At 37.0% G+C, this 17384-nt stretch overlaps 1 protein-coding gene across 5 annotated transcripts in view; it reads right to left on the minus strand.

Moving 5' to 3' along the window:
• Positions 1–1241: 1241 nt before the first annotated feature.
• Positions 1242–17384, minus strand: part of ZC3H13 (zinc finger CCCH-type containing 13) — a 144205-nt gene continuing 128062 nt past the window's right edge. For all 5 annotated transcript variants that reach the window (XM_079778873.1, XM_079778876.1, XM_079778875.1 and 2 more), the window contains 2 exons: positions 9373–9536; positions 1242–3002 (listed from right to left, as the gene is read on the minus strand). In XM_079778873.1, the coding sequence (XP_079634999.1) occupies positions 2832–3002; positions 9373–9536 (335 nt within the window). In that variant the 3' untranslated portion in view covers positions 1242–2831. The remainder of the gene's footprint in view (positions 3003–9372; positions 9537–17384) is intronic.

Raw genomic sequence — 17384 nt, forward strand, 5'->3', positions numbered from 1 at the left:
AAAAAGGTATTAAGTAACTGAGAAGACAGACATCAGGGAGGGGAAAGCCATCAGACAGGAGAAAGGTGGGTGCAGGTGGAGCTGTGATGTTTGAGGGACAGGAGCCTGTGTATTTCTGAAGGAAGAGGGTGGGAATGACCAACTTATGACTATATTGTAAACTAGAGGCCCGGTGCATGAGAATCGTGCGGGGGGGGGGGGAGGTCCCTCAGCCCAGCCTGTGCCCTCTTGCATTCCAGGACCCCTTGGGGGATGTCTGCCTGCCGGCTTACGCCTGATTCCCCCAGGGATCTGGACTAGGCCAGCAGTCAGACCTCCCTCTCGCAGTCTGGAACCCCTTGCTCCTTACTGCTCACCTGAAGCGGAGGCAGGAGAGGCTCCCACCATCACGCTGCTCTCACCAGGTGTAAGCCCCACCAGCCATGAGCCCGGCTTCTGGCTGAGCGGCGCTCCCCGTGGGAGTGCACTGACCACCAAGGGCAGCTCCAGCATTAACCTTTTGCACTCGGATGTTGAGTGTGACTCGACACGGTTAGTATTAGAATAAAGGAATTGAGAAAAAGCAAGCGAGTGCAAAGGGTTAGGCATCTGCCCCCTGGTGGTTATTGTGCGTCATAGCAAGCAGTTGTTCAGTCGCTTGGTCGATTTGCATATTAGGGTTTTATTGTATAGGGTGGTGCTGGCTTAGACTGTTATATGTTCAATCTTGTCTTTCTGGCTAAAACTAAACAATCATTGAGCACAGAGAAGATGTCTTTTATGCTAATTATGTTCCACTCAACACCTTACATGTAATAAAACCTTGAACATAGTTTCCCAGGCATGTAAACTGATTGGTAGCATTTCATTATATAGGTGTCCCCAAAATATGTATACTCACAATGTCTGTAGACTCTATTACATTTTGAAAATGAAATGTATTTTAATAAACACTGCCTTCATAATTGGTAAAAAAAAATACTATGACTAGGGAAACAAGGGAATGGTTCTAAAATTTTCTTTCACAACATAAAAAGATATTAAAACTGAAAAGGCAACAGATTTGAGTATAAGGCAAACTTAATAGATACTTATGAGAGGGCTACGTCCTGATAACTACGTCCATAATAAGTTGAAAATATCATTAAGTTGAAAATGGATTTAGCCTCCCAAACATCATAGCCAATTTCTACTGAATGTGTATTGCTTTGGCACCATCGTAAGATCGAAAAATTGTAAATTGAATAATTTAAGTCAGAGACCACATGTACACAGTTTTTATTCTATAAATAAATAACTTGAGAAATAAAGTCAGTGGACAAAAGAGGAAAACCACTTGTTATATTTCACAATTCTGAGAACTAGAATTAGAAGTTCTAGGATTTTTAAATCTTTATATTACAGAGCACAATATTGCCCACTATAATAAGGAAGTTCCATTCTCCAGAGTCATTAAAATTTTTTTACCTTTTTTTTCTTTACTCAAAACGTTCACTAAATGGAAAAGGAAACTAGATCTAAGAAAATAAATCATTTCCTGTTTGAAATTTTTCTTATATATGCTTTCAGAGTCATTTAAAAATAAGACCATTTCCTTTGCACAAATTAAGTTCAAATAAACGTTTCTTGAAATGAACAGAAACGTTGTTACCTTTGGAGAAGATACAAAACTACTGACACAGGTATCATAGACTTACAGTTTTAACAAAAAATTATGAGGCAATGACCAAATTACAATTTTGATTGGTTTGCTTTATTATTATTATTATTTCTATCTCCCCCAAAACTCTGCAGCGTAGAGCCTATTTCAAATTCTTCTAATAGTCTACTTCATGAGTTAAGTATGTACATACTGAATAAAGCAGATATACTGTAATTTTTAAGAAGTAAATCACTTTACATATTATAGGCTAGAGGCAGTTTAATGTAATGAGGTTCTTATTCTGAAAAATCTGATGGCAGTATTTTAAAGCTCAGATTACACAGGTTTGTTAGCTCTTGGTTTGTTTCAAATATTACTGAGCTATACTTGAAATACATCTCCAACTCCACATTATTTATAGCTGTCCAATTATAAGGACTTCAGCAGTAAAATATGTGAAGTATGAAGAAGCATGTAATGTTGGTGACAAATGCTTCAGAACTCCAGGAATAAGGTTACCAAAAAGCAAAGTAAATCTAGAACAAGGAAAGGGAAGAAGGTACATTTATTTAAAATAAAAATAGCAGACAGTCTCTGATAATAAACAAAACCATTTATATTCCAAGTACATTCAATATACATTGTAACAATGCATATATATTTTAAAAAGCCGAAACCCAATAAGTAACTTTATTAGAACTTGAGAAAGAAAAAAAGTATTTTGATTCCCTTCTGCTAGAGGTGTGCCCACAAACACAACATGCTGGATCCGCATGCCCTTTCCAGTGTCCTTACAGCACAGTATTGCACAATGTGTGCATTCACTCTGTAAATACAGTCTCTGAATATAGCTGCAGTTTCCTTAGGGATGATCCAGAACATGTGAGTGGCTCCATTTAATAAAAATCTTCGTAGGCTGGAAGAGCAGTGACAACCGTTTTCCTCGGTTTTAACAAAACGTACAAAATAAACTACTAAATCTAGATGCTTTCACATTATTTTGCATGAGTATTAAGTACAGTGTAAAATCTTGAGTTAGCCAAAACTAATGTTCTTTAAACTTTACATCAAAGTTTTTCTTCATTCTTTTAGCATGGCTGATAAATGTTTTCTGCCACTCACTACTAATGCTTGTGAAACCAAAGAACTTTGAAAAAGAATATGCACTGCTGAAGAAAGATAGTTCCAAAAATGTCACTGAACTTCAGTCTTAAGATACACACAGTTCCTGTTGGACAATGGACTGTGAGAGTTTACTATCTTCAGTCTTTTCATGTCCTGGGGCATGGCAAGTAGTCTTCCGCTTAAATAACCGCAGACTCAATCGTAATAATTCATTGTCTACCATTGGAGTACTCGTGTAAGCTTGTTTTACCGTGCCCTATTTGGAGAAAACAAAACAAAACAAAAAAATGTACATTATTAGTTGACAATAAAAAAGATTATCTTCTAACAAAAATATATAAGTTATAAAAATTAATTGGGGATGGATATTAGCTGTATTGGGTATTTAAAAGTAAAATTAGGAAATGTTTTCAGACTTGAGAAATCTTATGAAAGAAAGCAATCTTTATTTATTTATTCATTTTTTATTGATTTCAGAGAAGGAAAGGGAGAGACAGAAACATCAATGATGAGAGAGAATCATTTATCAGCTGCCTCCTGTACATCCCCTTCTGGGGATCGAACACACAACCTGGGCAAGTGTCCTGACTGGGCTCGAACCGTGACCTCTTGGTTTACAGGCTCACGCTCAACCATCAAGCCACACCAGCCAGGCAAGAAAGCAATCTTTACAGAGCACCTGGTCTAACTCTTACCTAATGTAGGAGTCTCCTCAACAATCCCTGACAGGTACCTGACTAGTGTTTACTTCATTTCTAATGAGGAAAAAAACAGAACAAAAATGCACCACACTGTACAATCTAAGTTGAACAGTACTACTTCTTCTATATGTTGAAATAAAAATCTCTTTTATGGAGTTATACACTAACTCAATCTTACTTTTACATGATAATCTTTCAGTTCTCTAAAGAGAAGCACTAATCCTTCTACACTCCTTACTGATAAGTTAATGCTGCAAAAGATATGGGCTCTAGAACTGAATAAGTCTCCCCTGAACTAAATGTATATCTCCATTACAGTAACTTAAAGCTACATTAGCATTTTTTGGAAGTTGTTATAAAAGTTTGTTAAATGTTCTCCAACCATGTGTATGATGAAGTAAAGTTTGAATATCTCCAGCCTTCTGCAATTTATTTTTTTGCTAGGATCCTTAAAGGAACAGTGTATTCTTTGATCACATCTGCATTTATAAAAATACAGAAAAACTGACTTTTTATGCATAGTTCTGTGAATTATTACTCATGCAAATCATGACCACAGAGACATTTCATCACTGAAAAAAACTCCCTTTGCTGCCTCCTTGTATTCACACCCTCTTTAATCCTTAACCCTTGACAAACAATGAGTATGTTGTTATTGTTCCAGAACATCTTATAATGGAATCTTACAGAATATATGATCTTTTAAAATTAGTTTCTTTCACTTCATCATAATGCCTTAGAAATTCTTCCATGTTGTTGATAGTACTAAAGGCTTGGTTATTTACTACCAATTAGTAAATCATTGTATGGAGGTGCTACTGTTTATGTATTAGCCAGTTCAACAACACTGGGCTTATTTCTAGTTTTGGAGATTATAAATAGAGCTGCTATAAACTTTTATGAAAAGGTTTTTATATGAATGTAAGTTTCATTAAAAAAACACATACACACACGTTTTTATTGATTTTTAGATAGAGAGGGAGAGAGAGACATAGAGACATTGATGAGAGAGAAACATCTATCAGCTGCCTCCTGCATGCCCCCTATTGGGGATTGAGCCTGAATCCCAGGCATGTGACCTGATTGGGAATCGAACCAGTGAACTCTTGGTGCATGTGAAGATGCTCAATCCACTGAGCACCACTGGCCAGACAAGTTTTCATTTTCTAAGGTAAATATATAGCAGTGGGATTGTTAAGTAATTATACATTTATCCTTATAAGAAATAATGAAACTCTCTTCTAAAATAGCTTTACCATTTTGTATTGTCACCAGCAATACATTGGAGTTTCAATTGCTCTGCATACTCACCAAATTTGATTTTTTCAGTTTTTTTTTAAGCTATTTGTAATAGGTTGTTGATGGTATCTCATTGAAGTTGTAACTGCATTCCCTAAAGCTAATGATGTTAAACACCTTTTCATGTGCTTATCAGACATTTCATATATCCTCTCTGATGAAGTGTTTACTCAAGTCTTTTACCCACTAAAAAAATTGGGTTGTTTGTTTCTTACTGTTAATTTTTGAGTTCTTTATATATTCTGGATACAAGTTCTTTTTCAAAATGTGATTTGCAAATATTTTCTTCCAGTATACTTGTCTTTACATTATCTGTCACAGAATAAAAATTTTAAACTTTGAAAATCAATTATCTCAAAATAAAAAAGTTTTAATTAAAAAACAACGGATTTTAAAACTCTTTCCCCACAGTTGACTGGTCATAAGTGTGTGGGTCTATTTCGGGATTCTGTTTTATTCCATTGATCTAAGTGTCTACCCCTTCACTAATACCACACCATTTTGAGTGCTGTGGCTTTATAGTAAATCTTAAAATAGGGTAGTGTGAGTCTTTCCAACTTTATTAATCTTTTGTCATCTTTAAAAATTATTTTGGCTATTCCAGTTGCTTTGACTTCCCATGTAAATTTTAGAATCAGCTTGTCTATATCTACAAAAAAACCCTGTTGGAATTTTTTTAATATATATATTTTATTGATTTTTTTACAGAGAGGAAGAGAGAGGGATAGAGAGTTAGAAACATCGATGAGAGAGAAACATCGATCAGCTGCCTCTTGCACACCCCCCACTGGGGATGTGCCCGCAACCACGGTACATGCCCTTGACCAGAATCGAACCTGGGACCCTTGAGTCCTCAGGCCGACGCTCTATCCACTGAGCCAAACCGGTTTTGGCCCTGCTGGAATTTTTACTAGAACTGTGTTAAATCTGTGTATCAACTTAGGAAGAATCACAATCTTAACTATATGGAGTCTTCCAATCTATAAATACAATCTCTCTCTCCATTTATTAGGTCTCCTTTGATTTTTTACATCAGTGTTTTGTAGTTTTTAGCACACAGACCCTGAACATTTTGTTAGATTTATACTTAAGCACTTCTTTTTGGGGGAGCTATTGAAAAGGGCAATTTTGTTTTCATTTCAGTTCCTAGATACAGAAATACAATTGCTTTTTGCATCCTGATTGTATCCTATATCCTTATTATCTTACTTATAAGTTCTAAGAATATTTTTTAGTAAATTACTTTAGACCTTTTATATAGGCAGTTGTCTGTGATTAAGACAGTTTTATTTTCTTTCCAATCTGTATGCTTTTATTTCTTTTTCTTGCCATACTGAACATGCTATGACTTCCAGTACAATGTTGAATAGGGGTAGTGAGAGAGAACCTCCTTGCCTCACTCCTGATCTCTGAGGGAAATCTTTCAAACTTTTACCATTAAATATTACTATGTTAACTAAGGTTTTTTTGTAGATACTCTTTATAAGGTTAAGACTCCTTCTTATTCCAGCTAGTGGAGAATTTTTACTGTAAAGGAATGCTAAATTTTGTCAAATATTTTTTTCTGCATCAACTGATATTGTCATGTATTTTTTCAAGTTTAAAATATTAAATCAGCCTTTCATTCAAAGATAATGCACACTAGGTTGTGGTGTCGTATTCTTTTTATACATTGCTAAATTTGATGTCTTATCATATTTGAGAATTTTTATGTCCATGTTCATGAGAGATATTGATCTGCAGTTTCCCTTACTTACGATGTTTCTGACTGGTTGCAATATCAGACTTTTTCTGGCCTCATAAAATGAGTTGGAAAGTATTTCTGCCTCTTCAGTTTTCTTAAGAAATTGTACAGAATTGGTGTTAATTTTTTCCTTAATGTTTGGTAGATTTTGCCAGTGAAACCATCTGGGACTGCAGATTTCCTTCTCAGGTTTTGAACTACAAATTCAATAATAATAATAATAATAATAATAATAATAATAATAATAATAATAAAAGACATAACACTCTTCAGGTTATCTATCACTTCTTGAGTAAGTTTTGATAATTTGTAGCTTTTAGAGAAATTGATTCTTTTCTTCTAAATTGTCAAATTTATGTGCATAGAGTTGTTTACAGTACTGACTGATCCTGTTAATATATGTGAGATTTGCAGTGATATTTCCTCTTTCATTGATATCGATAATTTGTGTTTTAATTTTCACTTTATCATTATGGGTAGGGAATTGTCAATTTTATTCATCTCTTCAAAGAATCAGCTTTTGGTTTCATGAATGTTCTCTAATGTTTTTCCAGTATGAATTTTATACATTTCTGGTATTATTTCCTTCCTTTTGCTTGCTACAGATTCTGTACATTCTTTTTTTTTTTTTTTTTTTAGATATATTTTATTGATTTTTTACAGAGAGGAAGAGAGAGAGGGAGGATAGAGAGTTAGAAACATCGATCAGCTGCCTCCTACACACCCACCACTGGGGATGTGCCCGCAACCAAGGTACATGCCCTTAACCGGAATCGAACACGGGACCCCCCAGTCCGCAGGCCGACGCTCCATCCACTGAGCCAAACAGGTTTTGGCTGTACATTCTTTTAATACTATGATGCAGCTAAGAGTTCTTTTAGTACCCTTCACCTATCTTTTCTGCTATGAACTATAATTTAGATACTTTAAAAATCATCCTCCTAAATATACATGCAATTTATGGGGGTGTTCAATGGTTTTCTACTTTCTTTTTGTCACTTGGTACCACTTACCTCCTATTCTGTACTTTGTGTTTATAGTCAATGGCCTGTGCCCAGTATGAAGGACTATAAGGTTCTGAGCAATAGTTCTCATGAAATTTTCAGGGGCATTTTTGGTTATCAAAAAATTTGAAGCCATTATGGCATATTAGAGGAGGAAAACAGGAAATGTCACAAAATATTTTTTAATAAAAAGGGGCAGACCCTGGCCAGGTGGCTCAGTTGGCTGGAGTGTCACCCATACACCAAAAGAGGTTGCAAGTTCAATTCCAGGTCAGAGCACATACCTAGGTTGTGAGTTTGATCCTTGGTTGGGGCACGTATGGGAGGCAACCAATCGATGTCTCTCTCCCTCTATCTCTGTCTCTCTCTCTCATCAATAAAAATATACCCTCAGGTGAGAAGAAAATAATAAATAAATAAAAAGACACACAATTTTGATTAGATTAAAACCCATAGAGTCTTTCTCAAGTGGGGTTCCTTACATGGACTAAACAAAAAATAATTTGAGTGATTATTCCTCATTTAAATACCAAGGATGATATAACTATTACCATTTTAGATGCATAAGAAATTGATTCAGCCCTAGCCGGTTGCTCAGTGGTTAGAGCGTTGGCCCACGGACTTAAGGGTCGAAGATTTGATTGCAACACCTCGGTTGCAAGCTCATCACCACCCCGGTTGGGGGATTACTGTTTCCTTCAATGTGTCTTTCTCACATTGATGTTTCTCTCTCTCCGTCTCTCCCTCTCCCTTCCACCCTCTTTAAAAATCGATGGAGCCCAGCTGGCATAGCTCAGTGGTTTAGCGTTGACCTATGAGGAGGTCACAGTTTGATTCCCAGTCAGGGCATATGCCGGGTTGCCGGCTTGATCCCCAGTGTGGGGCATACAGGAGACAGCCAATCAATGATTCTTTCTCATCACTGATGTTTCTCTCCCTCTCTCTCCCCTGCTCTCCCTTCCTTTCTGAAATCAATAAAATATATTTTTAAAATAATCAATGAAAAAAATATCCTTGGGTGAGAATTAAAAAAAAGAAAGAAAGAAAAAGAAGTTGATTCAGTATATACAGGTTTAGGGCACTAGTACTTGATTCTCACAGAGAAATTTCCAGTAGAGGAAGGCTGCAAGGAGAGATGAGTACTTAAGCAACGGAATAAAGAGTACTAGGTATATATTGAAATGGGAGTGCAAAGGAGAATGATTGTAGCAACTCTGTCGAAAGTAATTTTCAGTCAGGTCTTTAAGCAGAGAAGACTTTAAAATTTTCCTATTCCTTATATCTGTTTCCATTTTAATCTTTAGAGATGAGTTCATCCCTCTCTTTCTCGTAAATTTAATGTCCTCCATAAATCTGAGTATTTTCTTTAACTAAGTATCCTTTATTTAGCAATGCTTTCCTTAAAAGTTAACAAATTAAATGTTTATCTAAATTTTTAGGATCAACTCTCTTTTGTCACACTACCCATGCCAAACAAATCACATCCCCAAATTAAAATCCCAGTTTCTTAGCTTCAAAAAGTCTAAAATATTTTCAATTTCTTATGATCAGATCCCTTCTCAATCTAAACTAATTTCTATTTCTCTCATATTTAAATTCCTTTTATTCTTCTGAAGTAAATGCTTACATGTAATCACATGTATTTATTTCCCTCTCTTCCAACTTGATACACTGTCATAAATAATATTTCTATAAATATTCTCACCATATTCTGGGGAATATTTTTCCTTAACCCTCAATTTAAATAAATTTCTAGTATGTTTTATTATCTAAAGAAACTTTTTCACAATGAAATGAAAAATATTTAAAGCAATCAAATGAAAAGTACGTAATTCATAACTCTCAACAAACACTGCATTTGTACCAAAACAGTAATACCTTCTCATTTTTAACAAGCTGCTTCCGGATTGCAGAGTCCCGTCTGAAGCATAACGCTTTACAACACGGCCCGAGATTACTAAGAAGACTTGCTCTTTCTTCTTTCCGTAGTAACGCAGCCATATTGAGAGCCCCCAATTCATGTTCAAAAAGATTGTCTGCATCTTTCAAAAACCAAAAACACACATTAAGTTTTCCTAAAATATAAAAATAATACCAACTGCTTAGATGAATATTCTACAGTCTGTACTTTATCAAAGTTACCAACATTGATGAAAATTATTTTATAGTAAAGGCAATATATTTTCTGTGAATGTCATTCAATGTGTAGTTTTGTTGCTAGCCTGAAACAAAAATAAACATTCTGACAGCCACTTTAAGTTTAAGGTACAAGAAAAGCAGACTTGGGAGTAAGAATTTAGACACTGATTACAACTATAACTAGGAAGAAAAGTTCAAGTTAAGAATTAATGAAGTCAAATTCAGAATATTGCATACCATTAACTACTACTTAAAGTTCTAGATTTCAGGACTTTACTGTAGCAAGATTCAAATGTAATAATATAACTACAGTCTGTGACCTCTTAAAAAACCAGTTAGGAAGTGATTAGGTGTTAGACAATCTGCAAATTTTATCCTACATTTTGGTCATCATAAAATCCTGGACAATGTATTAAGTTAAAATACTGAGTTTTAAGTCAAAACATGCAAGATAGGGAAACATTATAATAGAGCCAGTCAATAATCAAATAAATTACAGAATAAGCAATAACTTCAAAGCTAGCAATCTAAGAATTGGCCAAGAGTGCCAAAGGTACCAGGTACTGCTATAACAAGATGATCAAATAGATTAATGTTGGAGCCCACAAAAGAAAGCAGTAAATAACACATAAGTAAAAACAAAACAGACACATTTGATTTTTCTGAACTGTAAAGCACAGTGAGATTAGATAATTAACAAAAACCTAGTCTGAGAAAATATACCTAGTAAATAAGTTATATACATAGTCAATCCTATCTAATAAAGAGGGAATATGCTAATGGACCCTCACGCCACCACAAAGATGGCAGCACCCACAGCCAATAAGGAGGGAATATGTTAATTGACCGCCCCACTCTCAAAGATGGCAGCGCCCACAGCCACAAGATGGCAGTGCCCAGTCCCCTCAGCCCTGCCGGGGCAGCAGGCACGTGGCACAGCTGGGCCCACCCCCAGGTGGGTCTAGCCACTCCACGCATCTGCCTCCGGAGCCCCCCAGTCCCCTCAGCCCCCCAGCTGCCCAGGGCTGGCCCGAGGCACAGGCAAGCCTCAGATGGTGGGTGCCCAGCCACCCAGGGCCAGTCCAAGGCGCAGGTAAGCCTTGGATGGCGGCTGCCCAGCTGGCAGTAGAGGTATGATGGGGCATCACTTTCCCCTGATCACTGGATCGCCTCCCACCCGAGGGCTCCTGGACTGTGAGAGGGGGCAGGCTAGGCTGAGGGGACCCCCCGCTCCAGTGCATGAATTTTCATGCACCAGGCTTTGTAGGTATATGTTATAAGAAAAGCTTAAATAAATATAAAGAAAACTCAAAACTAATTCACAAACGCTGGTGTCTATGAGAACTATCTGAGGAACTTTCTAAAACACAGTGCCAGATCTATAGAACCTCCAGATCTATTGAACCTCAAGAGGTGGACCAGGATACCTTACAGGCAAAGAAGGCAGTTCCTCAGGTGATTCAGAGATACAGATGTCTGAGCCAAACAATGACAGTCACATATGTATACCATTAAAAAAACAACACACACACAAAAAACACCATTAACTACCATTCCATTATAGAAGAATTTGTAAGGAGACCATGCCATCCTTGAAAATTGCTCAAGACAAATTTCTTTGTATTAGAATTCTTAGCATATACTTGTAAACCTCCCTAGATTGATTAAACACATACTTAAATACAAGCAGAACATAGGAAACAAAGTAAGTGGAAAGGTGTAGCTCATGAGAATTTAATCACGTTTTGTGTTTGTTTGTTTTTTGCTTCTGTTTTCCCTCAACTTGCTTGATATTAGTTGTTGTTTGTAGTTTGCATTCATCTCCAAGTACTTGTTGCTGGCATTTGTTGGGATTAGTGGCTGTTCTATTGGAGTTTTCTCCCCATATATATAGTTTTTCCCCCTCTTCTTTCTTGTTATTTTTTCTCTCTTACTTTTTTTCCTTTTCCCAATTTCATTTTTGCACTCCTTTTTCCCCCCTCTTCTTTCTCTCCTATCCTCTAATTCGCCTTTCTCTGGTGGTCACCTTTATTTGGGGTTATTAATATCGTGAATACATTTGTGTTCAGTGCCTTGTGCATTGTACCTTGTTGTGTTGTATTTCGTGCCTTTAAATCAATGCAGGAAAGAGGGAACTACATAACCAGACACCTGGAGAAGAGAGATCATGGGGAGACAAAGAAACAGCCCGCATATGCAAGAAAAGAAGGCATCACCAGAAAAGGAAGTAAACAAAATGGAGGCAAGCAACCTGTCAGAGAAAGAATTCAGAGAACTGGTCATAAGGTGGCTGAAAAGAATGGAAGACAAATTCGACAATATGTGTAAGAACCAAGAGGAAATGAAAAATGACATCGCTGCTATAAAGAACTCAATAGAAAGCATTAAGAGTAGACTAGAAGAAGCAGAGGACCGCATCAGAGAGCTAGAAGACAAGATGCAAAAAATTCCCAAGTAGAGGAGCTTCTAGAAAAAAAATTAAAAAGCAGGAGGAGAGCCTAAGGGAACTTTGGGATAACACAAAACAAAACAACATCTGCATAATAGGGGTGCCAGAAGGAGAGGAAACTGAGCAAGGAATAGAAAACCTGTTTGAAGAAATAATGACAGAAAACTTCCCTGATATAGGGAAGAAAAAACTCACACAAATCCAAGAAGCTCACAGAGTTCCAAGCAAAATGAACTCCAAAAGACCGACACCAAGGCACATTATAATTAAACTGGCAAACACCAACGACAAAGTAAGAATATTAAAAGCAGCCAGAGAGAGACAGAAAGTTACCTACAAAGGATCCCCATCAAGGCTAGCAACTGATTTCTCAACTGAAACACATCAATAATAACTTTAAATGTAAATGGATTAAATGCCCCAATCAAAGACATAGGGTAATGGATTGGATAAGAAAACATGACCCATATATCTCCTGTCTACAAGAAACCCACCTCAGAAAAGAAGACGCACAGAGACTGAGGGTGAAGGGATGGAAAAAGGTTTTTCAGGCGAATGGAAATGGAAAAAAAAGCTGGGATAGCAATACTTATATCTGACATATTAGATCTCAAAGTGAAGGACTTAAAAAGAGATAAGGAAGGCCACTACATAATACTAAAGGGAGCAATCCAACAAGAAGAAATAACTCTGGTAAACATATACACACCCAATACAGGAGCACCCGAATACATAAAAAAACTCCTGGAGGATATCAAGGGAGAGATTGACAGCAAGAAAAATCATAGTAGGGGACTTTAATACCCCACTATCACCATTGGACAAATCCTCTAAACAAAAATCAGCAAAGAAACATCAATCCTAAATGACTCACTAGACCAGATGGAATTAATTGACATCTTCAGATCATTTCACCCCAAAGCCACAGAATATACATTCTTCTCAAGTGCACATGGGTCATTTTCAAAGATAGACCATATATTGGGTCACAGGCAAAGTCTCTTCAAATTCAAGAAGATAGAAATCATATCAACCATCTTCATAGATCACAGTGGCATAAAACTGGAAATCAACTACAATAAAAACAATCCAAAAAAATCAAACACATGGAGACTAAATAGCAAGCTATTAAACAATGACTGGGTTACCAGAGAGATCAAAAAAGAAATAAAAAACATCATGGCAATAAACGACAATGAAAACACAACAATCCAAAATCTATGGGACACAGTGAAAGCAGTCTTGAGAGGGAAGTTCATAGCTCTACAAGCCTACTGAAAAACAAAAAAAACAATGGTAATAAATTACCTAACCCTACAATTCAAAGAGTTATAAAAAGAGAAACAAGAAAAGCCCAGTGTAAGCTGAAGGAAGGAAATAATAAAGATCAGAGCAGAGATAAACGACATAGAGACCAAAAAGACAATACAAAAGGTCAACAAAACCAAGAGCTGGTTCTTTGAAAGGATAAACAAGATTGATGAACCTCTAGCCAGGCTAACCAAGAAGCAAAGAGAGAGGACCCATATAAACAAAATCAGAAATGAAAGAGGTGAAATAACAACAGACCCCGCTGAGATACAAAAGATTGTTAAAAAATACTATGAACAACTCTATTCCAACAAACTGGACAACCTGGAGGAAATGGACATATTCCTAGAAAAATACAATCTTCCAAAACTCTATCAGGAAGAATCTAAACACCTCAATAGGCCAATAACTATGGAAGAAATTGAAGCAGTCATCTAAAAGCTTCCAGCAAACAAAAGCCCGGGGCCAGATGGCTTCACATGGGAGTTTTACCAAACATTCAAGGAAGAACTAAAACCTATCCTCCTCAGACTATTCCAAAAAATTCAAGAGGAAGGAACACTTCCAAGCTCATTCTATGAAGTCAGCATCACCCTAATACCAAAACCAGATAAAGACAACACAATGAAAGAGAATTACAGGCCAATATCCCTTATGAACATAGATGCCAAAATCCTCAACAAAATTCTAGCAAATAGGATTTAGCAGTACATCAGAAAGATCATACACCATTACCAAGTAGGATTTATCCCAGGGATGCAAGGATGATACAATATCCCCAAATCAATCAACGTGATACATCACATAAATAAACTGAGAGATACAAATCACATAGTCATATCAATTGATGCAGAAAAAGCATTTGACAAAATCCAACACCCTTTCTTTTTTTTAATATATTTTATTGATTTTTCACAGAGAGGAAGGGAGAGGGATAGAGAGCTAGAAACATCGATGAGAGAGAGACATCGACCAGCTGCCTCCTGCACACCCCCCACCGGGGGATGTGCCCGCAACCAAAGTACATGCCCCTGACCGGAATTGAACCTGGGACCTTCCAGTCCGCAGACCGACGCTCTATCCACTGAGCCAAACTAGTTTTGGCCCAACACCCTTTCTTGATAAAAACTCTCAGCAAGGTGGGAATAGAAGGATCATACCTCAACATAATAAAAGCCATGTATGATAAACCCACAGCCAATATCATACTCAATGAGCAAAAACTAAAATCATTTCCCCTAAGAACAGGAACAAGACAGGGATGCCCACTCACACCATTCCTGTTCGACATAGTACTGGAAGTATTAGCCATTGCAATTAGACAAGAAGAAGAAATAAAAAGCATCCAAATTGGAAAAGAACAAGTAAAGCTGTCCTTATTTGTAAATGACATGATATTGTACATAAAAAATCCGAAAGACTCCATAAAAAAACTATTAGACTTAATAAATGAGAATTTGGCAATGTAGCAGGATACAAAATTAACGCCAAGAAATCTATGGCATTTCTATACACCAATAGTGAACTTACAGAAAGAGAGACTAAAAAAGCAATCCCATTTACCATCGCACACAAAAAATTAAGATACCTGGCAATAAACTTAACTAAGGAGGTAAAAGACCTATATGCGGAAAACTACAGGACACTGAAAAAAGATATAGAGGAAGACATAAACAGATGGAAGAACATACCATGTTCATGGATTGGTAGAATCAACATCATTAAAATGTCCATATTACCCAAAGCAATCTATAGATTCAATGCACTCCACATTAAAATACCAGTGGCATATTTCACAGACCTAGAAAGAACTCTCCAAAAATTCATCTGGAATAAAAAAAGACACCGAATAGACACAGCAATCCTGAGAAAGAAGAACAAAGTAGGTGGGATCTCAATACCAGATTTCACGCTGTATTACAAAGCCACTGTTCTTAAAACAGCCTGGTACTGGCACAAGAACAGGCATATAGACCAATGGAATAGAATAGAGAACCCTGATATCGACCCAAACAGCTATGCTCAATTAATATTTGACAAAGAAGGCAAGAGCATACAATGGAGTCAAGACAGTCTCTTCAATAAATGGTGTTGGGAAAATTGGACAGATACATTCAAAAAAATGAAACTAGACCATCAACTTACATCATACATAAAAATAAACTCAAAATGGATAAAGGACTTAAACATAAGATGGGAAACCATAAAAATACTAGAGGAATCCACAGGCAGAAAAATCTCAGACATATGCCGAAGCAATTTCTTCATTGTAACCACTTCTAGGGCAATGGAAACTAAAGAGAAAATAAACAAATGGGACTACATCAAAATAAAAAGGTTTTGCACAGCAAAAGAAACTATCAACAAAACAACAAGAAAGCCCACTGTATGGAAGAACATATCTGCAAATATTCTCACTGATAAAGGTTTAATCTCCAACATACACAGGGAACTTATACAACTTAATAAAAGGAAGATAAATGATCCAATAAAAAAATGGGCAATGGAACTAGATAGAATCTTTTAGAAAGAAAACAGAAGGAAGGCCAAGAGACATATAAAAACATGCTCAGTCACTAATTATCTGAGAGATGCAAATCAAAACGACAATGCGGTACCATCTCACACCTGTCAGAATGGCAATCATCAACAAATCAACAAACGACAATTGCTAGTGAGGATTCGGAGAAAAAGGAACCCTCGTGCACTGTAGGTGGGAATGCAGACTGGTGCAGCCACTGTGAAGAACAGTATGGAGTTTCCTCAAAAAACTAAAAATGGAACTCCCATTTGACCCAGTGATCCCACTTCTAGGAATATATCCCAAGAAACTAGAAACACCAATCAGAAAGGATATATGCACCCCTATGTTCACAGCAGCACAATTCACCATAGCTAAGATTTGGAAACAGCCTAAGTGCCCATCAGCAGATGAGTGGATTAGAAAACTATGGTACATCTACACAATGGAATACTATGCTGCTATATAAAAGAAGGAATTCTTACCATTTGCAGCAGCATGGATGGACCTGGAGAGCGTTATGTTAAGTGAAATAAGCCAGGCAATGAAAGAAAAATACCACATGATCTCACTCATTTATGAAAAATAAAGAACATTATAACCTGATGAACAAAAAGATAGATACAGAGGCAGTAAAGCACTGAACAGACTGTCAAATTACAGCGGGAAGGCTAGGGAGTGTTGAGGAGTGGGGCGGGGGGGGGGGGGGGGGGAAGAGATCAACCAAAGGACTTGTATGCATGCATATAAGCACACCAATGGACACAAGACACTGGGTGGGGGGGGGGGGGATGGGATGAGGGCATGCGACAGGCGGTAAAGGAGGCTGGAGGAAGGTCAATGGGGGGAAAAAAGGAGATATATGTACTACTATATGTAATACTTTAAACAATAAAAAAAGAATTTATTCATACTACATGAGAAAACCTATAAAAAAGCAATTTAAATTGACCCTTGAACAAGGTGGGAGCTGGGGGCAGGGAGTGTCATTCTGCTACACAGTAAAAAATCTGCCTATAACTTTGACTCCCACAAAACTCAGTTGTTCCTTAGAATCCAGAGGGGAATTCGTTCCAGAATCCCCCACAGGTACCAAAACCCAGAGATGCTCAAGTCCCTTATATAAAACTAGAGGCCCGGTGCATGAAATTTGTGCACTCACAGGGGTCCCTCAGCACAGCTTGTGCCCTCTCACAGTCCAGGAGCCCTTGGGGTACTAAAATTAGTCCTTCAGGTTCAGTAAACTTTAGGCCTCATAAAATCTGGTAGTCCCTGACGGTTGGGGTCCCCAAAATAGTTTGGATTCATTCATTATATTTATTTGCTCCTTTTAATTCTTGTTCTAGAGGGAGAGTGAGGACAGTTTTTTACTCAGTAATTTTTTTTAATATATATATGTTTTATTGATTTTTTACAGAGAGGAAGGGAGAGGGATAGAAAGTTAGAAACATCGATGAGAGAGAAACATCG

This window comes from Cnephaeus nilssonii, assembly GCF_951640355.1.
Source record: "Cnephaeus nilssonii genome assembly, chromosome: 8".
Lineage (NCBI taxonomy): Eukaryota > Metazoa > Chordata > Mammalia > Chiroptera > Vespertilionidae > Cnephaeus > Cnephaeus nilssonii.